General features: G+C 39.9%; 7 protein-coding genes across 7 annotated transcripts; 2 read left to right on the top strand and 5 right to left on the bottom strand. All coding sequences in view use genetic code 12, as the record gives it.

The window, feature by feature from the left end:
* Nucleotides 1-1,317: 1,317 nt before the first annotated feature.
* Nucleotides 1,318-2,703, bottom strand: KGF57_005391 (uncharacterized protein; the record flags this gene model as incomplete). The annotated part of the gene is made up of 1 exon (XM_051755003.1): nucleotides 1,318-2,703. One exon carries the CDS (start codon nucleotides 2,701-2,703, stop codon nucleotides 1,318-1,320), a length of 1,386 nt encoding a protein of 461 aa, XP_051606156.1.
* A 975-nt stretch (nucleotides 2,704-3,678) lies between these two features.
* KGF57_005392 (uncharacterized protein) lies at nucleotides 3,679-6,405 on the bottom strand (the record flags this gene model as incomplete). Its single annotated transcript, XM_051755004.1, has 2 exons — nucleotides 3,679-3,922; nucleotides 5,225-6,405. 2 exons carry the CDS (start codon nucleotides 6,403-6,405, stop codon nucleotides 3,679-3,681), a joined length of 1,425 nt encoding a protein of 474 aa, XP_051606157.1.
* A 194-nt stretch (nucleotides 6,406-6,599) lies between these two features.
* Nucleotides 6,600-7,811, bottom strand: STE2 (alpha-factor pheromone receptor; the record flags this gene model as incomplete). The annotated part of the gene is made up of 1 exon (XM_051755005.1): nucleotides 6,600-7,811. The coding sequence occupies one exon, from the start codon at nucleotides 7,809-7,811 to the stop codon at nucleotides 6,600-6,602; it is 1,212 nt and encodes a 403-aa protein (XP_051606158.1).
* A 4,017-nt stretch (nucleotides 7,812-11,828) lies between these two features.
* CRZ2 (Crz2p) lies at nucleotides 11,829-13,106 on the top strand (the record flags this gene model as incomplete). The annotated part of the gene is made up of 1 exon (XM_051755006.1): nucleotides 11,829-13,106. The coding sequence occupies one exon, from the start codon at nucleotides 11,829-11,831 to the stop codon at nucleotides 13,104-13,106; it is 1,278 nt and encodes a 425-aa protein (XP_051606159.1).
* A 123-nt stretch (nucleotides 13,107-13,229) lies between these two features.
* Nucleotides 13,230-14,918, bottom strand: HSP60 (chaperone ATPase; the record flags this gene model as incomplete). The annotated part of the gene is made up of 1 exon (XM_051755007.1): nucleotides 13,230-14,918. One exon carries the CDS (start codon nucleotides 14,916-14,918, stop codon nucleotides 13,230-13,232), a length of 1,689 nt encoding a protein of 562 aa, XP_051606160.1.
* Nucleotides 14,919-16,458: 1,540 nt separating this feature from the next.
* On the top strand, nucleotides 16,459-19,287 carry RRN11 (Rrn11p; the record flags this gene model as incomplete). Its single annotated transcript, XM_051755008.1, has 1 exon — nucleotides 16,459-19,287. One exon carries the CDS (start codon nucleotides 16,459-16,461, stop codon nucleotides 19,285-19,287), a length of 2,829 nt encoding a protein of 942 aa, XP_051606161.1.
* A 79-nt stretch (nucleotides 19,288-19,366) lies between these two features.
* KGF57_005397 (E3 ubiquitin-protein ligase) lies at nucleotides 19,367-21,229 on the bottom strand (the record flags this gene model as incomplete). Its single annotated transcript, XM_051755009.1, has 1 exon — nucleotides 19,367-21,229. The coding sequence occupies one exon, from the start codon at nucleotides 21,227-21,229 to the stop codon at nucleotides 19,367-19,369; it is 1,863 nt and encodes a 620-aa protein (XP_051606162.1).
* Between the last annotated feature and the right edge of the window lie 25 nt (nucleotides 21,230-21,254).

A 21,254-nucleotide genomic window follows, 5' to 3' on the forward strand; every position in this document is an offset into this window, starting at 1 on the left:
CATCCCTAAGGTTGCCAACGAACCATTTTCATATTCGCGTCCGGTCAATGTTCAACGCTTGCACTCAGTGTGTTCAAAGCGGAAGAACATAAAGCAGTGTCTTTGTGGGGTGAAAATACCCCTCTGACCGTAGACGAGCCCAATGAGGCAATACAGGATCCGCCATCGTAATGGTGTTGAAAGGCTCGCACGCGCGATTAGCTGTGGGAAAAAGGCGAAAAGGCCCCTCCTTCCAGCAAGCGGAATTCCCAAAAGTGGAATTTTTTATCGAAATCAGAATCGTGTGAGAGTACGCTGGCGATATGGATGCTGAGACCTCTGGTAGGGCATGTCAATTTTGGTTGTGATTCAGTTTGGTGGAGATCATCGGTCGGTCTTTGGTTTGATCCTGGTTGTGGTTGGAGATTCTGTGTCTACGGCTCTGGACGTGGTACTAGCTCATCTTGGGCCTATGTCGCATAATGTGTGATTGTGTCTGGCCATTCGCCCGCCTTCGGGATTGGATGGTTCAGCTCTGGTACGTGTCTATTTATTCCATTTAGTCCAGATATCTGTTCCCATAGCCATGGAGTCAGCCACACTGAATCGGTTCCGCCGAGTTCACACTGATTGCAGCCTCTGGCGTGTTCGTGACTGGTTCTGTCTCTTCGAGCCGAAATCCCAGGTAACTCAGTAAATGACAAGATTGAATGAACGTGCAAAGCACATATGTTTTGAATTGAATTGGGAAATCGTGGCACTTTGCGGTTTGATGATGATGATTGGTTCCTGGTTGGGTATTTAATCCCCAGCTGGATGTTTTGCCCCCTTTTTCAGAAGGGGGTAGCCATTCTTTGACAATGGGACTTTGTGTCCTAGACGAAAGTCATGACGATTGGTTGTCATGGACAATCAACCCAATGGAGCTTACTCTTGCTTTATGGACGTCACCCCCATATTTTTTTTTTTTTTCAAACCTGTTATTTTGATAATTTTCAGCACTGTCGAAGGTGCCAGGTTTCCTTTATTTTACTAATTTTTCAGTTTAGGCATGCATCTCAGAGAAAGAAATGGTTCCCATGTCTGTGGAGAAATTCTCAGATCTCTTCAATATGATGAAACATCCAAGCAAACATAGAGTCAAGCTCTGAGCATTTACTTTAATTTTCATTGTCTGGAAAGATGACAAGTTGATTGAAGGTGAAGAGATTTGCAAATATTTCTGATACGAATAGTTTAAAGAGAATGGGGACAAATTTCCGAGTTTGAGATGTATTTCAATTGGATGTGTATGTACATTAATATATGAAAGAATTGCATAGAGGACTTTTCTTGTAACTACTCTATCTTCCAATGACTTGTTAAGCTGTTGCCGCCGCCCGATGAGCTCTCATTATTCAGTAGTTCTGCAACATAAAGAATCAATGTTGTTCCCATATTGACCCAGTTCCAAAATTTCCACGGATGAACCACTATTTTCGTACCGGAACTTCCGTACAAGGGCCACACTTGTAATTCAACACCCAACTCTCCAATGTATGACAACATTAAATGTGTGTAAACAGCAATTATCAAACATGGGGAATAGGCATAAATGAGCCGTATAATCGCTGAGGGTGGTTGGTGATGTGGAGGTTTGAGATGGAATGATTTTCTTGATTTCAAAGGGGCACGTTCACCTGAGCTTAAAGAAGATAAACGCGTGCTGGAAGATTGTCTTGATCTTTGCTGCAATGGTGTTGTTGATGGATAAGAAGCAGATTTGTACAATGATGGGATGATTTTGGTTGCTGCGTAAAAGACGCCTATGCGATAAGCCAAATTGAGCAACAATGACAAGGGCAACTTCTGCGAAGCTTCAACCAAGTATTCCCATACCCCCTTGAACGAAAGCGGGAAAGTCTTTGTTAAAAAGGGGACAAGTTCCGAGATTGGATTCATAATCGACGGAGGGATTTTGGGTATTTCGTTACGGACATTTTGCGAAGCCAGTGACAACAAATTTGTCAAAGCTTGAGAAGCACTTTCCGACAAGAAGGGGAATGTTTCATATATACATCTGACGATGTATGCAAACAACAATGATGATTCAATCATTGATCCCTTACCACTAACAATTCCAAATAAGCACAAGCCAAATGTCAATGTCAATAACGAGCCCAATAGCGATGACTCCAGTATGGCAATTGTGATGGGAAGAACATAAATCCTGTACAAGCAGTAAAATGCACCAGTGTCAACCACGGCACTTCCAATCAAAGAAATAATCAACCACGAGTCGGACTTGTATAAAGTTAACCAGTTGACAGTTTGACCCACGGCCTGAATCAACAACAACGAGCAAAACCCTTCCAATATCGTGATTATTGGTGTAGCATTAATCAAAAGAAACTTCCATACCAATACTGGATTAAACTTGGACTCAATGTTGGTACCATTTTTGTTACTATAATAACTGAGAAAATAAGTTAATAAACTAGGAATAAGGAAATGTTGGCCATAATAAACAAGGGAAACCCATTTGAAATATCTAGTCTGCCGTGCTAGTAGTTGGATAGTTGTGAGTACAAAGTATGTGACTAGTAATGTCAATGAAAATGCTAATCCACAATTAACTCCACCAACATCAAAAGCAAGTGGGATGGTAAGGATAACCCATACTAGATATAAGGTTGCAAATAGGGCCCTGATGACTCTGTGTATGGTTTTCGATGGGAAAGACATTCAAGAGTGTGGTGGCATTTACGTGTAAAAAAATAAGCAAAAAAGTGGTAAAAAAAAACAAAAACAGCAATAACAAGTACGATGTGGTGAGTAAAAACAGATGACTTTGGAAAACTATGATAATAGCTATGCGACGGAGGTAAGTAACAGGTTGGTGTACTTCTGAGCAGGGTAGAATTGGGGAGGATGTAATTGATTGAATATATGGGTATCTTTCTCTTCACCTATCTTTTGTTTTTTTGGTCTCTCTCTCTCTCTCTCACTATCTCCCAATTTTTATTTTTTTTTTTCTTTTCTTCATTTTCGTTTCGTCTGAGTTTCAATATTTAGAATTTATTCTTTTTTATCTCTCTGTTTCTCTCTGTTTCTGTCTCTATGCTGTATTTTCTGCACGCGACAGGATACATACAGGCAAACTCTCCATGCACACCCGTATATACACTTGCTTCCCTCTTGATTGGGTCTATAAATTTCCTTTAGCAATACAGCGAACTCACCAGCTCACAACATAGTCACTATGTGGGAAGTGCATCAAATTTGTGTGTGTATGTGTGTGTATTTGTGTGTGTTTGTGTGTGTGTATGTGTTTGTGTGTGTATGTGTTTGTGCGTGTGTGGGTTAGAAATCTGTTTCATGTGGAATCACGTGACCTTACCCCTACCTTTTTCTTTTAATCCTGTTCAGGTGTGAGCGTGTCGTTTCTGGTTGGGAGTTAATAATGTCACGGCCTCAGTCAGGTATTCTAATGGCAGATGGTTTTACAGATGCGTAAGGTTTGGAGATTGTAATATCACGAGATAATAAATGGCAGGATCTTACTACGGTGTATCTCGAAAAGTGTGGCAAAACACTGACACCAACTACTACCAAGCATTGCGTTAGGAGGCTGTAAAAGTTTTGCTCCAAATGTACTAAAGAATTAACGTTTATTGAATGACCACCCATGAAACTAGCGTCACATATACGTATTAAAGTCTATATGGATACACTTAGCGTCTCTTTTAAAACTCTTCGTAACTCGTGCTCTTTTAGCTTATCAGTATGAGATACATTGAATGCTTCCAAGTATCGTATCACCTCAAACCTTTGCAAAGAATCAACATCGGTGGCTTTATCAATTGGCGGTAGTCCGTACTCTTCGGGAACAGTTCCATCGGGGAAAGTTACCGAAGAGCTCCTGGAGTGGGCTTGTTTTCGTAGTGTTGTTAGAAAATTCTTTCTATTAGGCGGTGGGGGCGACGGTGATCTCGTTAGCCTCTGGCTATTTATGGTACTACTCGCATGTGGGGATGTATTGCCCTCGCTCTGCTGAGTCGATGCATTTCTCCTTGGTCTGAGATTTTTAACCTTGGGCCATATCAGGTTCAACATTTCAACAAGGAAAAGATACTGTGAAAGACCATGGATGAGAAGCTTGTCAAGGAATTAAAGAGATGGGAATTTGTTTAAATTGCGAGATGATGACGCATAATATATACAAATATGTAATTATGCGAAAGTTAAATTTTTTTGTATTTTGTTTTATTACCGCAATTCGGAGATAACCAAAGTGTGTTTTAAAACGAGTAAACCTCGCTTAAACAAAGAGTGCATGAGACAATAACGGAAATAGAAGGTAATGGGAGAAAGAGAAAAACAGAGTTATCAATAGTTTACGTCATGCACCGAAGGTAATTTGAACTGTAGAGCAACAACAACAACAACAACAAGAAGAAGATGACGAAGAAGATGATGAACGCCATAAGAAAGTCCTTTGGTAAAGAACTAAAATTGCTGCAACGCATCCTAAATTTATTTCTTCTTCTTCTATTGTTCTTTTGTACACTTTTTGTGCTCTTTGGGAAACTTTTGTTCCGTGTTCTAGATTCGCGCGTAACACTTGTGGCGAGCAAGAGGGGTGCAAACCAAACTGTGGGAATACCACTACCGGGACCCACTTGCTGCACCCTCGTAGACACACACTTCTTTTGCCAAGGAGAACAATGACGTACACTGGACTTCAACAAAAGCATTTGCGTTGTTCAGAGAAACAAACTTCTACAATGATCAAGATTTTCACACAACGTTTAACACACATATTAAAAAGTTTCAACAAAGATAACCACCACTGAAGCATACCACGAAAGTTTTAACCCACCCCAGGTCCCCTAGTGGAGAGACGCTCCAACACTCCATTTGATTCCTTGCCAATTTCTCTCAGATGACTATAACTGATCAAAGCTCAAACTTGATCAGAAAGCTCACTCAATTTGCAGATCCTCTCCAGTTGTAAATCATCAATCATGAAAAAACAGTTTTAAGTTACAAGAACTCAAGAGCAAATCACAATGCGCCTATGAGCCCAAGGCACACTTCTATTGGGAATCAACAAAAAAACACCCAGGTGTTTCCGAAGTCTGATGAAGCTTCTCCATGATGCTCGATTTATCTGGGTATATAAATTCACACTGTTGCATGCTTTTACCACTTGCAATACCATCGAAGCCAAGATGACGGCAATACTTTTGCAAGCCAATAATACAACCGAGCGCCTTTGCCACAGAATTCTACCGGTGTACTGTGCTTGGCATATATGACGTCAAATATCAAATGAAACAAATCTTTAATTGGGGTGCCGTCGCCACCACTTCCCCTTATTGTGCTACTTTTAAGTTGGATTTTTGCAAAATCTGAACCATACAAGTCTCTCATTTCGGACGTCCACGCTCTTGTCTCGGTGTTGACCAAGCTCTCTACTCTAGTAACCGAGTTGATTTTCTGATTCGAAACTCTGAGATTACCCACTATGATCTGAGTAGCTGACATCCCATATTGTTGCAACTCACGATCTAAAATTGTAAACAAATGACCAAGTGTATTTTGGAATATAGATTCCGGTGCATGATATGGAAGATCCAATGAACCAATACTACTATTTAATAGAATAAATTTGGAACTCTGGTTTCTTGCAATATGCAACAACCCACTGGTGAGTACTTCCATAACCATCAGAATACGGGTAGTTAGTTTCTTCCAAGTACCAATACTAGTATTTTCTATTGGACCCACGGGAAAATGCCAACTAGGTGCAAAAATGATTGATTGAAGACAAAGAAAATGCGGCTCGGCGCCAGAAAATGGCACGACTGCAGTTTTCAAAATGTCATTGAGCTCACTAACGGCATTCTCGATGGATTGTATAGTGAAGTCCACGAATCTGATCTCCTCGCTAACCTTATTTGATTTGATGTATTGCACATCAGTGGAATCCAAGATGGCGCAAAAGACTGTAAATCCCCTCTTTTCTAAATCGTACGCGAGGAGTCTCGTAAGGTGATCTGTAAAGGACCCAAATATAAACACTGCATCTGTTCGTGCACCATTGGGTAGTTTCGGTACTCTCCGATTGACTCGTTCAAGACTATGTTTTTGAAGTTTATTTTGAACATGATACCAGGCATACCCAAGCCCCACCCCTATCACCGATAAATAAGCGACCTTGTTTCTGGTGATATTATCCGTAGCACGATTGAAAAGTGACTCAATGTGTGATGGTGGGGGTGAAGGCGGTGGCGGTACATCCAAGCCAGATTCGTGATGAAAAATTTTGCTCAACAGATCTGAGTTTTGGAGCTTCTCCAGCTGTTTGTTGATAAAAGCACTAGTGTCATTGATCACTCTATTTAGGACTTGAACAGTTGCCTGGACTGGTTCAGCAACCATGTCGATTGTGTGATGTTGCTGTACTTCCAAGTATACTCAGAGAGAGAGAGAGAGAGAGGGAGAGAGAGAGAGAGAGAGAGAGAGATGAGATTTGCAAGCAATTTAAAATATCTTCAACGTAGATAAACCCCCCCCCCCCCAAAAAAAAAAAATAAGAGAAAACAGCGCTAACGAAATCATGTACACTTCCTAAGCTATTGATTGGTATTATGCGTCTTCAACATTGTAATCTCCCTAGCAATCATCCCGTCATCACCTTCATTGAAACCATTGTTTAAAAACTTTTCCAAGTCCTTGGGTAATCCAGTATCAACTTTATCTTGCACAGCGACAGATCTGTCCAATATGAACGATGAATCATCTTTCAACGTTCCCGGTGTGGAATTGACTGTATTTGACGTGTTGAACTTTGATATTCTCACTCCACTATGCAAAGTCTCTTTGCCGCTTCTATTGGATGACTCTCTTGAGATGAAGGACATACTTGGTGATGTATCGATACGTCTCACGTTGTTTGCTGTTTGGGCCCACAATGAACTCAATGGCAATGAGATAACCACCAAGAGAAGTGAAATATTGACTAAAGTTGTATGCGAGTCGTCCTTGTCAAAGTAGTGAACAAAAAGAATAATCGATGGGATAATCATTGTTTGAGTCGACATGATGAATAAGATATGGAACGCATCAAACTGCTTCAATCCCAAGTACCTTCTGGTTCTAATTGCCAATCCCAATTTCAACATCAAAAACAATGAAAGAACATTGACGCTGACTGAAAAAAGAATGGTTGGCATGTCCATCCATGCTGTGGTGATTTGCAGCGGTGATCCAGTTGTACCGTTGACAAAGTTTATATGTGACATCACAGTTGTGTAGATTTGAGTAGCAATCGTGGCCAACCCCAATGCGCCAGCTAACAATGAAGCAATCACACCCCAAATCTTGAATGTAGGTGTTTTGAACATGACATAGATCTGATATGTCAATGAAAATTCAATAAGTGCAACCAAGATAACCTTGAATGTATTGGCAGCATCTGAACTCAGAAATGAAGCGCCATTAACAACACCAGTAAAAAAGAAACTGATACTTGACAAGCCATTCATCAAGTAGTTGATATAACATGCTGATCTCATGATGAGCATCAACAAGATTGCAAAATTCAAATTGAAAAGTAATGATCTCTTCAACTTGTGGAAATTTTTAAACCAAATACCGGCCAACATGATTAACAACATGGATGAAGCACCAATCGTGGCACCAAGGATAATCCCATTTTCCATTTTGGAATTGTGGAAGCCATCAATGGCACTGAATGGGACTTGATACGTGCCGTCTTCCTCATTAGGAACAGTGTATGTGACGAGGATGTCGCCTGAGCTTATGTTGGAAACTATTTGATCCATGCTTTAACTGTAGGGGACGGGGAGTGGAAGAAGAGGATAGTTTCTGGAACTTGAAAAGAAGAAAATGTCGATATGGAATAGAAACTGAATTGGGGGGCGGGGAAACTGCATCAGTTTATATGTCGTGTTAAAAATTATCTCATGTTTCAGATTAAAGGGTTGGCTCGTTGCCAGGGAAGCTATTCTGTAGTCTAAAGGAGGTCAAATTCTGAAACAATCCATCACTTTGGAAAATCCTAAATTGGATATTCGTAATTTGAAAGCATTACGTTTTGCGCTCTTTAAGTGAATAAAGAAAAGGAAAAGTTTTATATTTTTTATGTTGCAAAAAAAATTACCGCAAGTGGACTTGACAATGACTGCGAAGGAAGGTGAAGGAAAAAAAAAAAAATAAAAAAAGGCATTGAACTCAAACTTGATAATGAAGGTATGTGGTGAAGTTTAGTGTACGCCAAGGTCATAGTAGGGACTCAAATCCGTTGAAATGGGGAGGAGAAGGGGTTCATGTAGAAGATATAGCAATGGTAGGTGTGCGGTAACTTACGGACCGGCGAGAGCTCTTGGCTAAGGCTTGCTGTGCATTTGCAGCATGTATCAACTCAACTATAAAGTTCAACTTTGAAACAAAAAAAAAATTGTAGCTATATAACTCTTGACTCGGAGGAGAGTATCATTGCAGGGATTTCTTACTACAATGAAATATATGCAATGATATTTCGGCACGTGCAAGCCCCTATAGTTTTATTTTTTTTTGTGAAATTGGCACTTCACAGTCTCGAGAGCTGTTTGACTACACTCGGGGTTTATAAGTTTCGGTTTTAAATCTTATCCACGAGATTGTAATGTCCGAAAAAGACAATTTTAATTGATGGCATTGTTCTTTAAAAACGTTTCCAAATGGAGGTTGTTTTTATTTGCACTCAGCGGAAAGTTAAACCCGATGATTTTAGCGATAAGTATTAGAAACAGATTTTTATCGGATGGCGTATAGAAAGACAGGAGCATTTACACCTCGATTGGCATACGGCACTAGCGACATCCAAGAATTCGTATTTGATTAACCTTTTTCTAGTTCCGGTCATTTCCCAGCTCTTTCAAGCAATCACAAATGTAAGCCAACAATTTGACACATGCGCACATTCCGTTAGCCTCTGGTTTTCTTCTTCCTCACTAGAAAAAGCTAAACAAGGGTTTCTACTTAGTTCGCCACTGCTGTAACAATTCATATCTATTGTCAATAAAAAAAAAAGTATCCGAAAGTGCTCTCAGCGATGATGTCATTCATATAAACCCAGACGAAAAGTATAAACTAATACGAACGCGCTTAGTGGTTGAGTATGTGAGAAGTGTACAAAAAAAAAAGGAGTAGGGTTCATAACCGGTAAGTCGGGGTGAGTTACGGTGTGCTGACATTTGCCGCTCCCGCGCTCATGAGCACAGTCTCTGTTTCGAAGCACCCTCAGCCTTCATGTCAGCTTGGACCTACTTTTCAAATACTGGCTTAGCCGAAACAGGGTATAACAAAGAAAAGCGTTGCGACTGCCACTGGCCTCGATCCGAGAGATTGCACAGAATAAATTCACAGAGTGAGTTTTGTGTACTCTCGATCCGGTTCATATTGTTGAAAAACAAAAACAAAAGAGATTAAAGGAAAACGTAACAAAAAAAAAAAATGCATTGCATCATACCCTAAATTGAGTCCATTCTTTCTTTTTTTTTTTAGTCATACAAGACGTGTAAGCCCCAATATGTCACGATAGTAACGAGCCCTTAGAGATGTCCTCTGAATGGTTTTACCTGAATAGCACACGTGAGAAATACACCTATAGCGAAGATAAGTTGTCAAAAAGTTTAGTACTGGTCTCCGTAACTTATTTCTGAAAATTCACTGTATGTGTGTGTGTGTGTGATGAAGAAGATACCGTAAAAGAAGAGAAAAAAAAAAAAAGATATGAAACGACACAAACTGAAGGACAAAAAAAAAAAGAATTCACTAACTTTCTCACACACACACACATGCTCCAACACTGAAATCCAACAAATATTATGTGTAATTTTTTTAAAGATATTTCATGTAAATGGCTTCGCCCCCGTAAATATTCTAGACCACTGTCAATCTGGCCGATGCATCCTTTTCTTAGCTCAGCCTCTTGCGGGGTATGATGGCAAGGCTTTTGCTTTCGGTGTTTGAAGTGGGAATTGAACAAAGAGGAATTGGTGGCTTTCTGTATACTAAGCCTAGTTTGCCAAGAAATCCGGTGTTTAAAAAACATACGCGCACACAGCATAAATAATAATAACAACTATAATAATATACAACCCTTTCAGGAAATTATTATAATTTATATTTTTTATTTTTTATTTTTTATTTTTTATTTTTTATTTTCTTTTGGCTCAGTACTACGAGTATTATGCACGAGAGGTAGTTAGTAGTTACATACAAACGTACGTATAATGGTTAACCAAGTAAATCGAATAACTGAATCACTGTAGGTGAAACGTAATGCAATAGTGTTTGAACAATTTAACAGTAGTGCAGTGTATAGTATTCACAATTTGGTCGTCATGAATCATATAGCAACAATAAGTTTAGTGCTGAGGATGCAGCTTGTGCGGAATTTGATTGGTTGAGATAAGCAGTTGACCGCGACTATTGTTACCGGAAAAAAAAATACACAACAATAAATTTCACATATGCTCGTAAATGAATACAAATTCTAGTAAAAGAATGTCAAGTTCTCTACAAGTTTCCAGTAGAAGCTGCAATCGGGACAACAATTGTGCGTGCCTATTCTCTCTTGTATTGAGTCTTTCAGTTCCTAGGGTATACCTACTGTCATTCATAAATCAAAAAGCAAAAGACGAAAAAAATCAAATGCACTTGCAATAAAAATAGAAAATGAAAAAAAAAAAAAAAATACAGAGTCTCTTACCTACAAAAATATCGTAAAATGGTAAAACAGCAACGGGGCTATGCGGCAAAAGTAATATTAACTCAGCTAGAAACTTGCATCCCTTCCTCTTAGCGAGCCTCAACCATCTTCTAGGGTTCTTCTTCAATTTTCCTTTTTTGTTTTTTTTTTTTTTTCTCAATCTTCATCAAGCCTTGCATTGCGGACACTAAGAAAGACTTTGATCAAAATCCAATCACCGGAATTATTGTTTATACGTACGGGGAGTACTGGGTTTTTCGAAATGGATCACGAAATTTTTTTCTTGGCGATTTCTATGTTATTGTCTAGTTGTACTGTGTGGATTTTTATACTTGTGTAATCTGTGAATTGTTTGAGTACTCCCACCATAGTGTACAAGTCCTGCATATGCGGTGTATGTAAGTCTAAAATCTGCTCACCTTTTGTAACTTTTGTCTCTTTCTCGGACAATTTTGCATGCTTTGTGCCTCTCTGTATTGTAGCAGAAGAAGTAATTACATTCGTATAAGGATTAGCTGTAGAGTCGTGTAGTTTGTATGCTTTTAGCTACTTTACACTACTTTTCTTTTAATTATCAATCTTATTTTGTAACTACTTTTTTAGGTTATTATTTAATTTTTTATTTTTTTTCTTTTTTATATATTTTTTTTATTTTCTACTTTATTCACCGGAGCAATGCATACCTCCGATTTTTTTTGTACACAGAAGAGTATAATCACTTGTTGTTAATTATCAAAAAAAAACAAACCGGCACAAAGTCCTTTAAGAACCCACATTCAGATATAGAGGCACACTGTTTATAAATATAATTTCAATTTCCCTCTCTTTTTCACAGTTTTAGGGTTTTTCTTGTACGATTTTATCAATTGCCGTCGGTATATGGAAAACCAGCTTGGGTTACACAGACTATTCAAACAAGCACAACCTTATTGCAGCATAAATCCACCATCTTTGTGCTTTGCCAAGACTTATCATACAGGTACACACTCAGTAACACAGTGGTTAGCGATACAGTTACTAGATTATGACCCTTTTTGAACAACAAACGGGCGCTATGGATAACCTTCATTTACCTCATACAACCATGACATCACATTACTCTCAAGATACTGGAGCCAGAAACGGATGCACTGATAACACTCCTATTCCCAGCACAACAGAATCTGCTCCATATCTAGCTGGTACAAACTACAATTTCATTCCTGAATACAAACCATATTTGCAATCACAACCATATAATCAACCACAATCCAATAGTTACTGGCAAGCGCCACAGCACACAAAGCAACAACAGCAACTACCTTCAATAAATGTCTTGCAAGCACAAACTATACAACAAGTTCAACAAGAAATGGCATACTCTCATGCCACCATACCAGCTCAAAATATGGGGTACCCATACTTTACACAACAGGACTACACGACAGGACAGCCATATATTACCATTCCTAACTATACTCCAAGTGCCAACTACTATGGAAAATATACAAATGCTCCACAGCAACGATTCCCGCTAAGTCCTGTGTCCTTGCCGGATAAAAGTACATCGTGTCCAACTACAGGTTCATCGACTTCTTCTGCCTCTTCGTCTCATTATAGCAACTCCTTGCCGCAAGTAAACCACTCAATCCACGCAAACCACGCAAACCACGCATACACGCTGCATCATTATCAACAACTACAACAGCAACAACAGCAACAGCTGAGCTCTGTTCTACCCGCTCCCGTATCAGAAGACAAGATCGACTACTCTTCACTCGTATCCTACACAATATCGCCATCACTCAAACGCAAAAGGAGAAAAAGAAACGAAAGCCATGCACTACTGTCATCGTCGTCTTCTTCTTCTTCAGCAATGCCCACAATTCCGGCAGAAGAAGAGGAATCGTACCCATGTCCAGCATGCGACAAAGTTTTCCAAAAACCATACAATTTGAAATCACACATGCGGTCACATTCAAATGAAAAACCATACGCTTGTGCTCATTGTAGTAAACGCTTTTGTCGATCACATGATAGGAAAAGACACGAACAGTTGCATAAAGGAGCTAGAAATTTTAGGTGTGAGGGGTACTTGAAAGATGGTGTTACGAAATGGGGGTGTGGTAAAAAGTTTGCTAGGAGTGATGCGTTGGCACGTCATTTTAGAACTGAAACTGGCTGGTTGTGCATTAGGCCATTGATGGATGAAGCAAGGAAGTTGGACGAAGGTGGTGCTACTAGTGGCGGTGGCGCGTCTGGGGCTCTACTACAGGTTGTGGATGGAACTGCTGGTGCAAATTCGACCTCAGACAACAAAAGCTCTGCGGAGGAAGATTTGGAGAATTCAAATATGATTAGGCGAATGATACATAATAGGTAGATTATTAAAGCAATAGAGCATTACAACTAATAGTTTCATCTCTTTTATACAGTTTTTTGAACTTATTTTGTATTATACTATAGACAGGAAAAAATTGTTATTCATTGTATTGTGTGCACATACTCAAAACATTGGTGGAGCTCCTCCAGCAGCAGGTACTTCGTCCTTTCCAGCATTGGCAATAACACATTCGGTAGTGGCCAAAAGAGATGCAACACCAACAGCGTCGGTTAATCCACTCTTGACAACTCTGAATGGATCAATAATACCTTGCTGAATCAAGTTACCGTATTCATTTGTGGCGGCATTGTAACCCCAGGTGAAGTCAGAATTTTCTTCAACTTTAGAAACGATAACTTCTGATTGGACACCACTGTTGTCCATGATTTGTTTGCATGGTTGGGTGATTGCTCTTTGGATAATTTGGATTCCCAATTTTTGATCAAATACTTGACTCTTGGATTTTAAATCTTCCAATACTGGAACTGCTTTGATTAATGCGGTACCTCCACCTGGCAAGATACCCTCTTCGACAGCAGCTCTAGTAGCGTTGAGAGCATCATCGTATCTATCTTTCTTCTCACCAACTTCAACCTCAGAAGAACCACCAACTCTAATAACGGCGACACCACCAGACAATTTGGCCAAACGCTCTTGTAATTTTTCTTTCTCATACTCGGTAGTTTGTGCATCAGCAATGACAGATTTGATTTGTTCCACTCTTTGTTCAATGTTTTCTTTGGCACCTTCGCCATTGAGAACAACAGTGTCCTCCTTAGTAACAGTGATAGAACCAGCCTTACCGAGCAAGTCAATGGTTGCATTTTCTGGCTTGATGTCCAATTCCTCGGTGAAGACAGTACCACCAGTGAGGATGGCAATATCGCCCAATGTGTTTTTCCTATTGTCACCAAATCCTGGGGCTTTAACAGCACAGACTTGGACTTGACCTCTCAATTTGTTCAAGATACAAGCGGCCAAAGCTTCTCCATCAATGTCCTCGGCAATAATCAACAAAGGTCTTCTAGTTTGGTTGGAGAGTTCCAAAGATGGCAAGATGTCCTGTATACTTGAAATCTTCTTTTCCGATAACAAAACCAATGGGTTTTCAAATTCAACTTTTCCTGTTTTGGTGTTGGTGATGAAATATGGTGAAATGTACCCACGATCAAACTTCATACCTTCAGTTACCTCCAACTCATCTTCCAAAGTCTTTCCTTCCTTAATGGTTATAACACCTTCTTTTCCAACTTTTTCCATGGCTGACGCAATCAAGTCACCAATAGCCTTATCACCATTAGCGGAGATGGTGGCGACTTGGGCAATTTCTTCAGCAGTTGTAATCTCCTTCTTGTTCTTTTGCAAGAATTCAACAACGGCATCAACCGCAGCTTGTGAACCTCTTCTCAAATCCATTGGGTTACATCCAGCGGCAACATTTCTAACTGATTCAGTGAAGATTGATCTTCCCAAAACAGTAGCGGAAGTAGTACCATCACCAGCGCTTTCGTTGGTCTTTGAGGCAACTTCTTGCAATAATTTAGCTCCCAAGTTTTCAAACTTGTCTTGCAAAGTGATTGACTTGGCAACAGTGACACCATCCTTGGTGATTTTTGGAGCTCCGAATTGTTGCTCAATCAAGACGTTTCTACCTTTTGGTCCCAAGGTCACGGAAACTGCGTCAGCCAAGGTATTGACACCCTTTAACAATGCAGCTCTTCCTTCGATCCCAAATTGCAATTGGTTGTAGGAAGCATGACGTACAAATGTCTTTGTGGCGTGTTGTAATTGTCTATTGTTAGCTCTCAACATGATGATCTGATGATATGGATGTGGATATGGATTGGTTGGTGTAACTGAAAATTTCGTGAAAAATTGATTCCATTATAAAGTAAAGTAAAATAGAGTAAAGTAAAGTAAAGTGCGTGCGCCAATGGCGAAATGGAAAAGAAAAAAAGAAGAAAAAAAAATTTCCAGAAAATTCTAAAAACAATAAACAACAGAAACAGAGCAACATCTCTTCCCTTTTTTTTTTTTTTTCTCCCTCTTTGTCTCTGTATATCCAAACGGAGATCGGACCCGATATCCAAATGGCAGCGCCCTGCAAAATAAAAATTAGGGAGAATCTTTTGGTCGCAGAGGACCTGAAAATCGAGAATTTGGCTGCAAAAAAAAAAAAAAAAAAAAAACATTGAAAAGATGAGGGACATTAGCGTATGAGAAGAAGAAACGCATTGGCCAATCTCACTCTCCTCTACCGTCTATTCGCCTCATTAGGAGGAAGATTTTGTAAGCAAGTTTGTCCCCCTGAGCCTAAGAAAGAGGAGTTTTTTTTTTTTGCAGTTCAATACACAAGTCATTATTTTCTCAGCAAATCATGCTTCTGCGTAAGCTGAATAAGAATGAATCATCCCTAGAGCGGCCTATCAGTGTATCCACTATCCTTTTCGCTACTTAGAAAAGGCTCTTGCAATGGCCCTCACTAGTCGCCCTTGTAACATCTTTCTTTCATAATGCACAAACTAAGATCTTGAGCATTACCGAATTTTCTGCAAAGTATGTATGCAAGGCTTACCTTCTCCTCAATCCCACCTTGAAAGCCATCTCTAGTTGATGAAGCGGTTGGTTTTTTTCAAGTAGTGATTAGGCTGTTCCTGTTGACATTGTATGAAGTACAATGGCATATTGAGGTATGTGAAATGCCGAGTGCGGAAATAAAGAGTGGATGCTATTGGGCATTGAGAGTTGTGGAAAAGCCGAGATAGGATAATACAAAGACTGATCAATTATGAGATTAGCCAATCAGAGTGAAGCGGATTGAGATGAACGATATGAGATTGTGAAGGCTGAAGATTATANCCGAGTGCGGAAATAAAGAGTGGATGCTATTGGGCATTGAGAGTTGTGGAAAAGCCGAGATAGGATAATACAAAGACTGATCAATTATGAGATTAGCCAATCAGAGTGAAGCGGATTGAGATGAACGATATGAGATTGTGAAGGCTGAAGATTATAAATAGAAGTGAAGTTCGACCTCACTTGGTATAGTTTAGGCATAGTTAATTAAGCAGATTAAGCTACTTTTCTACAACATATACTCGAAGCACAAGACATCAATTAAACTATGATTACAACTATTAACTATAACAAAGATGATATCGATCAACTCACAGTTACTCTTCAACAGTTCCTTGCACAAAAAGTTACCACATTGATCTCATCACAAGAGAGAAGAAGAAGAAAAAAAAAAAAAAAGTTGTAAACATACAACCAGTTCACCACTCACCACTATTCCACCACTAATTCAGATGAATATGATATAGCAACTGATCCAACCAGTGATTTCCCATTTATGATATTTGAAGATATAACAGACACCGATCACAAACTACGACGGACCAGGCGCAACACAACCCAACTAATATCCAAATATGTAGAAATAAAAAGATTTCAAAATATTTATGATACTTCATCATCCTTGCAGAAAAGAAAACTTCGACATCCTGAGGTAAAGAGATTTGTTTTGCGATTGATTCATAAACACATCCATCGAAGGATGAAACCGGAGGAGACATTTGAGGTGTGGCACAAGTCTGTCACTTATGAGGAGAGGAAATCAAAACAAAATGCGAAGAAGAAATCAAAGGCTACAAAGAAGCAGCGATACGAGGATCAGCAATTTGAAAATGATCGATTAAACCTGGAAGTTTATGAATTTCTAGACACAGAAGTTCCTGATAATTTAAACGACAACGATGTCGAGTTTGATTTGCAGATGGACGACAACCTTGATGACGACGAGGCGTATGAAGAGTACGATATCATCTCCACGGCAAAATTAGACCAGCTAACAAAAGAATTTGATACTCAAAACACTTTCACAAAGACCCAATTTCTTATAGAATCTAATGGGTTGGAAATCTTGCCAGATCAAAGAGGAATAACAACTCATTCGATCCTTAATCAACACCTCAACAACCTCAACACATTGTTGCATACAAATATCCTACGGCAAAACTGGAAAATCTCCTATCGACTATTCTGCATCATTATTAGATTCCCAATGGTGGATATTCGACAGGTTTGGCCATTAGGAATAGAAATATTGACTCATCTCGATACAAAGCACAAATCGACGCCGGCGAAGATCAAAATAACCAAATTCTTCAACTATTTGAACTCGTTTTACACCGTGAGCTACAGAAATACAATCTCCATTGAAAGAAGTGATAGATCCTCTATAGCGCCGGCATGGAGAACGGGTACGCGGTCACTTACTCCCATGTATCTAATCAATTCACTTTGGCACTTGTTTGTACAACAAGAATATGAGCAAATTTTGAATAAGATCTTGGAATTGATTTTGGAACCGCCATATCATAAAGAAGGAGTGTTGTATTTTATTGTGGCATTATGTTACTTGTGTCAATGCTGTGACGCAGTTAATCATTTTGCCTTGCAACACGATTTGGACAAGTTCAATGAAACTGGAGCAACTTATAGGTCAATGAAAGAATGTCTAAACTACCTCAACTCAAACTGGTCAAAAATTGAGGCGAATGTGAAAAAGTGTAAAGAGTTTGAGTTTGAATTACCAGTGCTTGAGTTGAAATCGCAGTGGCAGATGATTGTTGAGAAGTTGTATGAGACCGAGAAGCTGGTTGGAAACCGTAAGTTCGAAACAGCTGTGGACGCCATCGTGGACATCATTCCTGAGGGAGATGACGATGACGGTGACGTTGGCGCTGGCGATGACTGGGGTGATATCGAGTCTGATAAGGAGGATATGGTACCGCAATTGGACACTTCTTTTCAAAATAAAGTCAACGGTGTTCACAAAGGTGAACACATCCCTCACTATGAGGATAATGGTGACAATAACATGGACGATGATTGGTCTCAGATTCAGTCTGATTTTGAAGAGGATGAGCAAGAGGATGAAAATTCAGGAAAGCAGCTTGCGAACACTACCGTCGAAGAGAAAACAGGCGCTTTGGTTGATTACAACAATGAATGGGACGAGATTAGTTCAGACTCGGAAGAGGAGAAAGAATCAAGCGGCGAGTTAGAAGACACGCGTGAAATTGAAATGAAACCGTTGTACAATGAAACGCCAACACAACATGATAGTGTTCTTCTCAATAGCAATGACACATTGCTCATCAATCATGAGCATGACAGTGAAGATATCAACAACGGCATGGATTTGGGCTTGGATGGTGACCGGGCACTGATTGAGTCGGACCCTGACGAAATGGAAAACGAGCGAGCTGTGCACAAAGAGACTTCCTTAAAGGGAGAAAACTCCAATGGCTTAGATTCGGCAATCGCGTATGATAATATGGTGGCGAATCTGATGAAGCAGGTGAATGATTCTTATTCGACTTCTCAAAGAGAAGATAACCATGCTACCTATGACTTAAAGTGGCCCCAAGGTAATGACACCGATATTGATCCAAGTCAAGTTGAAGTTAGTCTTGACAATAAGCTTGTTGATTGCACATTCGATGGAGATGATACTGTTGCGGACGAAGCACCCTTGACTGGGTTTAAAAACACAGCTGATACGCAGCAAGGTAAATATGACTTGGAGTGGCCCAAGCTTGATGAATACATGTCAGTTCATTCGAGTCCCAACCTCTCCGAAACCAATGGTGAAGGTTCCAGTGATGAGTTGTCAACGGCTCTGGTTGGTGAGAAGACACGAAATGAGGATGATTGGGATTTAGAGTGGTCCCTAATTGACGATGATGTCATACTACCGGATACAGATCAAACAACAACAATACCAACAGCCAATGGTGAGAAAGTTGAACTGTCAAACGATTCAGGCGCCGGGCCCGCACACCCCTTTGAGCTGAAACCAACACATGATACCAGCGTTGTGCATCCCGTTGCCCATGCTAGCGACAGTACAGCTCTAACCATGGACAATGCTGACGAAAGTATCGAGGATTCGATCTTAAGCAGCTTCGATTTTAGGAGAAATAGTCTTGAATTACACCAGAGCCGTCTCAAGCTGGAAAAAAAATCAATATTGACGAAGGAATTGAAGCTAAAGAAAAGCAAGAACAAGAGCAAAAGCAAAAGCAAAATCGATGGTCTGGGTATCAGGATTAGCAAAGAACCGCATAGCAAGGAAAAGAAGCGAAAGACGGATAAGAAACGGCAAAAAAGGTAACAAAGATAACAAAAACGCTTAAAAAGGATGACAAATAGAAGCAATGCATTATAGAATTTCACTATGTACAAACATCTCATCAACTATCATTTGGCAACTCGTAGATTTTCAAGTCTCTGTTTCTGCCTCGTTCGCGAATTCTCAAGTCCGCTTTGCGGTCTGTTGATAAACACACTTTGTAATCAATTCCTTCCTCTTCCGTGCGCTCCAATGGTAACAAAACCCAGTCTGGTGGTATAACTGCCGTCGAAGGTAGATTGATCGTTTGATAGTTAAGTTCGCCAGCACTCAAATTCGATGAGGATGTTGTTGCCGGTTGCGTTGAAGTCAATGTAGTGCTGTTTATCGTCATATCTCGTGAGCTCCCCTCAGTTGGTGTTGCGTGTGCAACTGCCGCAGTTCTCAATATTTCAGTTTGTCGGTCCACAACAGCGGTTATATTGGCAGTAGTGTTATTGGATGGCGAGGTTGTCGGATGTTCCATTGATTGGGGTATGGGTATCGTTGTAGTTGGTGTTGGTTGTGGCGGTTCTGGTCTGTGCACTGGCTGCGGTTCTGGCTGTGCCACCTGATTTTGGTCCACTTGATCGGCAAACTGGGCGCGGTCGTTACCTCCTTGTTGCTCATCCGCACGCTGCTGTGCTCTTGCTCCGGCATCTTGAGGGCCAAACACTTTACGTCTGCATAATGGGCAGCTGTCAGATCTCTCCAACCATTCTTTCAAACATCCCAAATGCAAAATGTGGTTACATTGCAACTTCTTGGGGACTCTTCTTGGTGCCTGGGGCTTTTTGAATAGCCTGTGATACTCTTCAACAGAGTACATATCATCAAGACAAATAAGGCACGAGTTATCGGATCGTTCCAAATCCTCTTTCGTGGCATTTAGCAATTGTGTATCTAACCGCTTAGAAGACTCAATAAGTGACAAAAGTTGTGAGATTTGGATCCATGCTTTCCTCAATGACGAGTAAGTTCCTTGGAGCATAGACAATGGCAAGGATAATCCCGAGTGTATTGTCAAAAGATAAATAAAACAAATATAAGAAACCGCGGTTAGCAATGCCGATGAAATGTCTATGGCTTTGCCGTAATAAGGTTTGTTCTCCCAAACGTAATCAAGCTCGCTATCATCATCGTTTTCAAAGCCAACTTCCTCTGCATCCTCAGTGTCTCTATTTTCCACTGCGTCGCTTCCTTCCACTTCAGCTTCTTCAACACTTTCTCTTGCAAGCTCACTTTCCCTCTCAGCCTCCCTATTGTTCTTCTTGACCTTATAAAACACAATTTCATAAAATCCCAACAACAACTTGGCAAAATTTGTCAAAGCTTCAACCCCTTGAACAGCAAATTGAAATCCAAATAGCAAACAAGTGAAGGAATTGACTCCTTGGAAAACATCGTAAACTAAAAACTTTGCCACGCCAAAATCAACCACTATAAGTGATAAATTGAGCCAAAGGTTAATCAGACTTAGGTAGTACTTGATGACATCTTTCAATGCAACTCGATCACCAAATTCGTCGTCGTTCAATTTATTAAAAATTTGGAGATTTAAAAGATCTAAACGATCAAACATGATGATGTGGACCACCTTGAATGTCATAGCAATCCCCATTAGCAACACATTTAGCAAGATGTTGTTATCGCCCGTGGCTAGGTTGAGGAATAAGTTGATAGCAAAGATAGGTAGCTTCTCCAACAAATGCTCAACCTCAATCATTCGTAGTGTTCCAAACAACACCAATTGGAGTATCTTGTTGACACCAAGGAAAGTAAACACAATTGAATTTATAAATATACCAAGCTTCAATCCATCTGTGAATTCAATGATAAACATTATATAGTTAAATGACTTGGACAACGAATCATAGATAGACCAACTTAGAAGTGCCACAGAGATCGATGTATACCCGATGATATATTGCGTTGTTTTATCCATTACAGGTATCTTCGTTAGGATATGG

This window comes from Candida theae (assembly GCF_024610275.1).
Source record: "Candida theae strain CBS 12239 chromosome Unknown scaffold28, whole genome shotgun sequence".
Taxonomy (NCBI): Eukaryota; Fungi; Ascomycota; class Pichiomycetes; order Serinales; family Debaryomycetaceae; genus Lodderomyces; species Lodderomyces theae.